The 9158-nt window shown below is 35.1% G+C and overlaps 1 protein-coding gene across 1 annotated transcript; it reads left to right on the top strand.

The window, feature by feature from the left end:
• The first annotated feature begins 420 nt into the window (after positions 1–420).
• Positions 421–7225, top strand: RAD51AP2 (RAD51 associated protein 2). The gene is made up of 3 exons (XM_004007214.5): positions 421–3679; positions 3926–4009; positions 6827–7225. The coding sequence occupies exons 1-3, from the start codon at positions 421–423 to the stop codon at positions 6943–6945; spliced, it is 3462 nt and encodes a 1153-aa protein (XP_004007263.4). The 3' UTR covers positions 6946–7225.
• The last annotated feature ends 1933 nt before the right edge of the window (positions 7226–9158 follow it).

Genomic DNA, 9158 nt, shown 5'->3' with positions numbered 1-9158 from the left:
ACAAGATAAGTCCAGAGAAACTGTGGAGACGTTCTTCTGAGAAAAAACAAAATTTTAGAATTTAAAAAATACAGCTGTCTCCGTTCACAAATTAAAGAAAAAAGATTTTGACTTTTCTCTCTAATTCTATCAGAGAGAAGGAAAAGTTTAGATCAGCTACAATTGTAACAATAGCAAGGGGCTCTAAAAATAGACAAAATAACGGTCACAGGCGCTTGGTGTTTCTTGAGGTAGAGACTACGTGGGTGAGGCTCGCTGCCCCGGGGAGGATGGGCGTGGCCCTGGGGCGGGCCCTGGGGACGTGTCAGGGGCGTGGCCGAGGCGGGGCTGGAGCGGGTGTATTGGTTCAGAGCCGCCTCCAGCCGGCTCAGAGACCCGAGTCTGCCTGGAACCTGTGACAGATTCCCTCAGTTCGCTGTCATGTCGCTCACGCAGCGCGCGCCGCAGGTTTCCGAACTCGGGGAGCCTGCCTCCCCTTTACCACCTTCTGACGACCCTGATTCCCTACCACCCCGTAGTAAGAAGCCCCGTCTTGAGGAGACCGGTGGTGTTTCTGAGGGGGCGTGGAGGCTGCCTTTGGTGCCTTGCTTGTCTGAGGTGGAAAAAGTCTGGGAGTTGTCGCTCAGACCCCTCAAAGAGCTCATGATTTCAACTGAGGAGATTTTTGGTAACGCCAAAGACTCCTGTGTGAAGAAATCTGTCAGTGGGAAACAGATATATAATCCGGAAGGCCAAAATAGCAAATTTGAGATGGATAGTTGTTTGCGGTCTCTACCCTCACAAAATTTTGCTGCTGGTGTGAAGGCTTCTAGAACGTCTTGCGAACCAGGGCTGTATGACAGAGAGATTTTTAGTGCGCATTGCACTGATAGATTTGAAACAGAGACTGGTCAGCTGTTCCAAGCCTCTGTACACAATGTACATGTAATTAAAAACGAGGATGGAAAACAATATTTAGTTCAAGAGAGAGACAATAGTCAGGAAGACAATACTGACGTAAAACTGACAGAAAATCCATTTTTAGATATCACATTTTACAAGGAGACCAAATCAACGTTTCATGATATTAAGAACAGATGTAAAGCTGGTAGTGTTATGCCATCAAATAAAAAGGAAAATAGCATTCCAGCATCTACGCTAAAAATATCAAAATCTCAAAACCGGCCCAGCATGGAAATTGTCAAACCTAGCTATTTTAGAGATAAGAGTACAACAAGTATCCCTGAGTTTCCAACTGATTTAAATAGCAAAATGTCCTCTGTCTATTTAAAGGAAATAAGGAAGAAAAATGACAAAAATGAGGCATATGTTAGGGATTTCACAAACACTCACTGGTCCCAAAATAGACCTGATGTTAAGAAGCAAAAGTTACAGAATTATGAAAAAATTGTGGATGCAGAAAATATTTTTTCTGAGTGTTGTGAAAGTAACCACCAGTCACTCAGCAACCAAAGAGTTTGTGTGAGAAAAAAAGACTTGATCAGTTTACACTACTATAATCACAGTAGTATCAAGTCTGATGCAATAGACTCTGCAAAGAATTTCACTATAAAACTAGAAAATGCAAATTGCAAGGAGACAGAAACATGCCTGTACAGCTACATATTTACCAGATTGGAAAAACTGCAAAGCTGGGATTGTAACATTATATATATTTTGAGAAAAAATAGGGAAAATAGTTGGACTGTGGATAGTTACAAGGTGAAATATGAAAATATGAAACAAGCTGGAGAAATACTGAATTTGCAACAATTATTAGAAATAGATCTAAGTAAAAGAAATTATCACAATATGAAAGTCATGAAAACACATGATGAAAAAGCAAAGCCTCTCATGACAGAAACACTGGGTAGTCAGAAAGCTTTAAAGCAAATTTTTTGCTTAAAAGATAAAGGAGAAAAAGATAATATGCTACACTTCAGATATTATAGCACACAAAAAGATTTTAATTTAAGCAGTAATTTTGAAAGTTTCATTACAGAAATATTTTATTTCCATGAAAATATTTCAGGAAATAAAAAAGATAATATCTTAACCTGGTATGGAATTTTGAAGTGTAAAAAACAAATTGATGTTCAAAATCTAATAACTGAGACTATGAATGTCAGTATAAATAATGATATTTCAAGCATATGTTTACAAACCAGTGTTTTGGACCCTCTAAATATTATATTGAAAACCAGCATAACTTCTTTGCTCAATGACTTTGTCTCTTTTACAATAGTTGGAAATGACTGTAAATTAGAAGAGGGATGCATTTTCAAATGGATAATGTATTTGAATTATCCAAAAAATATCACATTGGAAAATCATACTGTATGTTCAGTCAGGATTTTAACTTTTTCAAGACTATTAGAAAATATTATGAAACCTAAGTTAAAGAAAAGAAAGCTATTTAAAAGTGAACAAATTTTTGAAGAGCCTAAGAAAAAACTTACCAATTCCTTCAGTATGACAAGTAAAAACATATACTTTCCAATTTTTGAAACATTTAAAAAAATTCCTCTTTTAATGGACTTTGATGACATTGATGAAATTTTTCCAACAAAAGAAATTAGTGACAAGAATAAGAATTGTCCTGAACGAGTCATGAGTGTGGAAAATTGGATTCACTGTAGCTCTAAAACTAATAAAACACATGTTAGGTCTTGTTCTCAATTTACACAGAACTGGAAATATATTAACAAAAAAACTTATGAATTAAATGCGCAGAATCAAGATTTATATGCTGAAGAAAAGCAAAAGCATAATAAGATCAGTAGTTTTAATTTTAACTACATATTTAAAGATTTCTTCAATACTAGGCAACAGGCTATACAGGCAAGCCATGACAAAAAGCATAGTGAACAAACCAATCCCATGACTGTAACTCAGGTGCTAGATTTTGGGAACTTGATAAATGAAATTGAAGATAAAAAATACAACTTAACTTTGAAGGAGGAAGGAAAAATCACAGCACAAAATTTAACAAACTTTTCCCAAGGTCATGAAGACGTTAAGACAGAAAAAGAAGAAAAAAATAGTTTTTATTCAATGGATGACATGTTTATTGTGCAACCAGTTTCATTAATGACTAAATTGGATGCGGAAGAGACTAAATACGTTAATCAAAGTAATATAGTTGACAGAAATGAATATGAGAGTATTTTTCAAGAAAGTGGGTTAGCTAATTCAAAGCATTTTCATCCAAAGAATGACTCTTCAGAATGTTTTAATCATCAGTTTGAAACTCATTTGAGTGTAGGGAACAATGAATGTTTTCAGGACTTAACTGCCAAGTGTTTATCAACAGACGTTCTGACACTAGCAAACAATTTTGAAATGAAGAGTAAATTTAATTTAGTGCTTGAAGAACTTCGTATGTTTCATGAAATTAGTAAGGAAAATGAAATTCTAAGCACTGTGGAAACCAACAATAGGCAAGAAAATTACTTTGTAGAAAGAAATGCTGTTGAGGAGGTAAAAATGGAGATAAAAAAAGGTTTGAAAATGGGTACAGAAAACAAATTATGTTCATCTTCTTTGCTTGGTGATATGATAACAAGTCCTAATATGCATAAAAAACACCAAAGTTTATTTAAGTGGAAAACAGTACCCAAAAATGGTGAACAGGAAGTTCCTAATGATTGCTGCCTAAGAACACCAGAGGAAGAATTACTTTATTCTACTTCTAAGGAAGGTATGAAATTGATTTTAAAATGTACTTTCTGAGATAAAATACGGCATTTTTTTCCTTTGTAGGCCAAATATATAATTTTGGCAAAAAAGAAAGTAAGGTGTAAGACAGTGTTTATTGATGTTATTTTTCTATTATATATAAGGAACCAATGGGAGGGAATATTTCTGAAAAAGTAATTCGTTTATAGTATTGACACTTCATATAAAAAGTTACTTTTTGTTATAACACATTGGTCTTTATTTTCAGGTTGTGAAAATCCTTCACCTGAAAGACCAACTTTTTTCTCTGATGAATTTAAGGAAGAAAAATGTAATTATCTACTGAAGGCAGGTAAGAGTTTTGGTTATTTTCTTTAATACTTTCTAAGATGGTTACTGCATTCTTGTATTTTTAGCATAAGGAAAATATGCTTAGGTTGTTAAAAAATAAATACAAAGATTTAATACTTTTGTAAACGTTAATAATTTATTGATACAAATTCCTACAGTTAAAAATTGGCTAAAAATGAAAAAAATCATTTAGAATGTAACTAGAAAATATACTCTATAAAACTGTTTAAATATTTTCAGTGATGTCTTGCAATAGCTATATAAGATAGGTATTATATATGTCTAATATGTACATCTAATATATGTAACATTAATTACCAAAAGCAAAAAAGGCATTTGTCTAAGTTAGGTTTACATTGGTGTTTCTTCCAATTATAAATTTATTATCAGTTTTCTATCCTTTAAATATTATAGGGCTGTTTATATGGACATTTCATATTGTAATTTTGAAAGAAATTAGCACCATTTAAATATATTAACATCATTTAGTACTACGGCATTTAAATGTTTGATTATAAAAGAATCAAACTAAAGAAAAGTTAAACAGCTAACCTTATTCTTTGCCTAAGAGGTCTGAAATATCAGAATAAAATACACTAAGTCTACCATCTGTTCTAACTTGTAGTACCAATGAGGATGAGGTAGGGGTTGGATTGAAATTAGGGAATTATTTTTAAATGACTACATTTTCATTTGATCTGAAATTGCTGGTTTTATACAAGACTAGATCTAGAAAGAATAATGATGTAGGTGAAATGTATTTATCAAAATATCTTCGTTTTGCATCACTTCTCAAAGCATTTCTCCTGGCTTCTCATTAGGAGAAATTGCTGTCCCTGACATTTTTATTCAGTCACTTCAAAACTGCATAATTTCTTTTTTCTTAGCTTTCAATGAAATACTGTTAAAAATTAATCCAAGTCCTTGGAAGATCAAAAGCCTGTGGGTTTTCTCCCCTGAAAAAAGGAAATAATTTAAGGAACATTATGAGACTGAAAGCTGGGTAGTAGAATTAGCCTGAAAAGAATAGGGGTTATTTCTTCTAGAACAGGAAAAAAGGAAGAAATTGGGTTTAGGGACATATTCTCTGATAGAGGAAGATTATTAAGAGAACACAAACCCATATTGTCATCTTGATGATAATTGTGTTAATGAAATGGATATTTAAGATAGATTAAAGTATGTGCCTCAATCGGAAAAGAAATGTTACATTTGTTGGAAATATCTGAACCCATAATATTCTATTGTGGCTTCACAAGGAAAGATACCTCCTTGTCAAGAAATATGAAAAATAATGTTAAAGGTCAGCCAAAATTACTTAATACTATGTTAGGATCATTGTGAAACTTCTTTCAAAGTACATAAAAATGGAATGATATATCTGGGATTTGTTAAAATCCATAGTGTAAGGGAAAAGTTGGGAGGTACTGGGGAAAATGGACTAATTATGGACTAAAAATGAACTAATTCTGTCTAGGTAGACCGGGTCCCTACTTATGCAGGGTGTTTTTAAAGGTATTGAAAGACTTCTGATTGTGCAGAAATGTTTTTGATACCCACCTACTTGTCATCATGATGCCTCCAATTAAAGTTTCTGTTACCAACATTTCTAGCGCATCCTATCTCCCTTTCTGTCTCTCTCCTTTCTCTGTGGTATGGAGGAGGAAAATACTTTGAGTGTGTCAAATGCCAGCTAGCCAGTATGCCAGGAGCTTTATATATCATTTAGTACCAATACTTCTCTAATTTTAATGTATATGTCAACCAAAGGATATCACGAGTCACCTGATTCTACAAGGAGTGAGTCATTAACCACTGCACTTGCTAACCTCTAGCATAGTCAGAAAGGAGTTCAGGAATTCTGTGCTCTGGAAAAACTGGCAGAACAGGTCTTCAGATAGATATTTTCAAGAGAAAATTGTATGAACCCAATTTCTTGCAACTTCCCATACTTAGAAAAGCCCTGATATAATTGACTAAAACATCTGTTCCTCCTGACTGGCACTAAGCTTCTACCAAGATGTGAGTCTGGTTGCACATTACTCTTCTCCAAAATCACATGTATGCTCACCTCCTCTCTAACCTGTCCAGAGCAGTTCTTCAGAGTTATGTGAGAGGCTGTATCTGGAGGGTATACTCCTCAGTAAGTCCCCAGACAAAACTGAAACTCACAGCTTCTCAGTTCGGTTCAGTCACTTAGTTGTGTCCGACTCCCAGAGTTTACTCAAACTCCTGTCCATTGAGTCGGTGATGCCATCCAACCATCTCATCCTCTGTCGTCCCCTTTTCCTTCCACCTTCAGTCTTCCCTAGCATCAGGGTCTTTTCCGGTGAATTCTTCGCATCAGGTAGCCAGATGTTTTGAACTTTTTACAAAATGTTGTTACATGATGATGAATACATTTGTGCTGTATTATCTATAATAATCTAAATTAGAAGTCACATGTACATATTAATCATATAGTCTAATAACTTCTAATGAAAAAATAACATAGTCTTTACAGCCACTACATCATGTTAAGTTTAAACTCTATATAGTTTTATTGATGTTAAGCCAGATTGCATGACTGGAATGCTGATTTTATTTAATGGTTATGATATGTTATGTTGGGCAAGTTACTTAACTTTTTTGTGCTGAGTTTTCCACATTTAAACAATGGAGATAAGAGTAAGTAAACTAATGCACTCAAAGCACTTAGCTCAGTGACTCAGTAAATGTTGTTAGTATCGTAATTTTAGAAGTTAGGAATCATTTTTAAGCATAGAAACTATGAGTGATTTTTACTCCCTTATGTACCTTTATTGTCTTACACTTTTAGGTAGCAGTTTTTCATATGGAATTTCAAGAGTACTACCTCTTAAGACATGCGGTCGACCAATCAGGATTGGATTGTCAAGAAAAGCTAAGCTTAAACAACTTCATCCCTATCTGAAATGAATATGTTTCAAGAACTTAAAAGAAGATTTTGGACTTTAATATTTCAAAATAGTTCACATCTATAAATCTTTTGTTTCTTTCTTTGGATAAATGCTTTCTTCCATCTTAGAAGTTTTGTGCTTTCTTTATTATAAAATTTGGAGAGGGTTTTGTGTACGTGTGTATCTAATGTGTATATCTATCTTTAAATGCTATAAAATATTTCATTAATGTTTTCATAGCATATTAATACATGTATACATGAAGGCTTTTCATAGCCTTATAAAATATGTCAACTTATTTTCATGATATATGAATATAAAGTGTTTGTGGAGAGCATTGGTAGTATTTACTGGTTTCTGAAAAGAATCTATGACTCCTAAAAAATGTCGCAAACTACCTATTCTAATCCACTCTCCCTATTTTTAAAGTGAAAAAAAAAAACACCAGAGGTACAAAGAGGATGGGTAAATTTTTCAAGACCACTTAGTCAGGATTGAGGGGTTTCCCTGGTAGCTCAGTTGATAAAGAATCCACCTGCAATGTGGTTCGATTTCTGGATGAGGAAGATCTGTGGAGAAGGGACAGGCTACTCAATTCAGTATTCTTGGGCTTCTTGATATCTCAGCTGGAAAGAACCCACCTGCAATGTGGGAGACCTGGGTTCGATCCCTGTGTTGGGAAGATCCCCTGGAAGAAGGGAACAGCTACCCACTCGAGTATTAGTCCAGGGGGTCTCAAAGAGTCGGACATGACTGAGCGAGCGACTTTCACTTTTTACTTTAGTAAGGATTGAAATAAAAGCACTCTCCTCTGTAGCAATTTTTTCACCTTTCTCTGAATTCACTTTCTAGTATTTGTTTTCCCCTCCAGAGTCTATCTTTGGCTAGAGCAGAATTATGATCATGTAGTTATCAATTAATTAATTTATAAAACAAACATATCTTACTATTGTATTAGGCTCAGTAATAGAATGTATAAGAAGACATGTATAAGACCTACCTTAATGAGCTTACTTTTTATACACAGAGAAAATATATGATATGCATAATTTAAAGATATAATTTAAAGGTCACCATTAGTAGAGCAATATTTTTCAAAACACTTGGCAGAGAAATAGCAATAAATTGGGCTACTTAGCAAAAAGTAAGGAAAAGGCACTCCATTCCAGTACTCTTGCCTGGAAAATCCCATGGATGGAGGAGCGTGGTGGGCTGCAGTTCATGGGATTGCAGAGTCGGACATGACTGAGCGACTTCCCTTTCACTTTTCACTTTCATGCATTGGAGAAGGCAATGGCAACCCACTCCAGTGCTCTTGCCTGGAGAATCCCAGGGACGGGGGAGCCTGGTGGGCTGCCGTCTATGGGGTCACACAGAGTCGGACTTGGCTGAAGTGACTTAACAGCAGCAGCAGCAAGGAAAAAAGGAAGTGTCAAGAAAGGATAAAATCAGAAAAAGGATGACTGATGTATCAGTTCACAAATAAATGTTACTGGATTAAATTATCCTGCTACAAGCCAAGGTTCTCAGACACACTAAATACCATTTCAAATTCAGCTCTATTCTTTAATTTTCATCCCCCACCATGTACTTTGTAACTTCAACATCCTGGTCTAATTTCTTATTTTTCCCCACAGAACTCACCACCTTCTCACACACATATAATTTATATCTTGCTAGAATGCAAGCCCCTTGAAGGCAGGTTTCTTTTCTCTCCCCCCCACTTATATATCCTAAGTGCCTAGAAGAGTACCTGCCCCTTGTAGGTACCCATAAAATATTTGTGTGTACAAGTGAATAAATTTCTACACCAGGTCGTAATAGCTATATCTTTTGAATTCTTAATAGCTTTATGACCTTGGGAAAGTCTAAAAAGGGGATAATACTATCTCCTGGGATCATTGTGATTTAAAATGAGCTAATGCATGTGAAATGATTTTAAATGAGCTAATACATGTTCCAGAAAAACATCTATTTCTGCTTTATTGACTATGCCAAAGCCTTTGACTGTGTGGATCACAAGAAACTGTGGAAAATTCTGAAAGAGATGGGAATACCAGACCACCTAACCTGCCTCTTGAGAAATCTGTATGCAGGTCAGGAAGCAACAGTTAGAACTGGACATGGAACAACAGACTGGTTCCAAATAGGAAAAGGAGTACGTCAAGGCTGTATATTGTCACCCTGCTTATTTAACTTATATACAGAGTACATTATGAGAAATGCTGGGCT

The sequence above is a fragment of the Ovis aries genome, chromosome 3, assembly GCF_016772045.2.
Source record: "Ovis aries strain OAR_USU_Benz2616 breed Rambouillet chromosome 3, ARS-UI_Ramb_v3.0, whole genome shotgun sequence".
NCBI classification, from domain to species: Eukaryota; Metazoa; Chordata; class Mammalia; order Artiodactyla; family Bovidae; genus Ovis; species Ovis aries.
The sequence above is the reverse complement of the archived record's forward strand: the minus strand, read 5'-3'. Positions and strand labels throughout refer to the sequence as shown.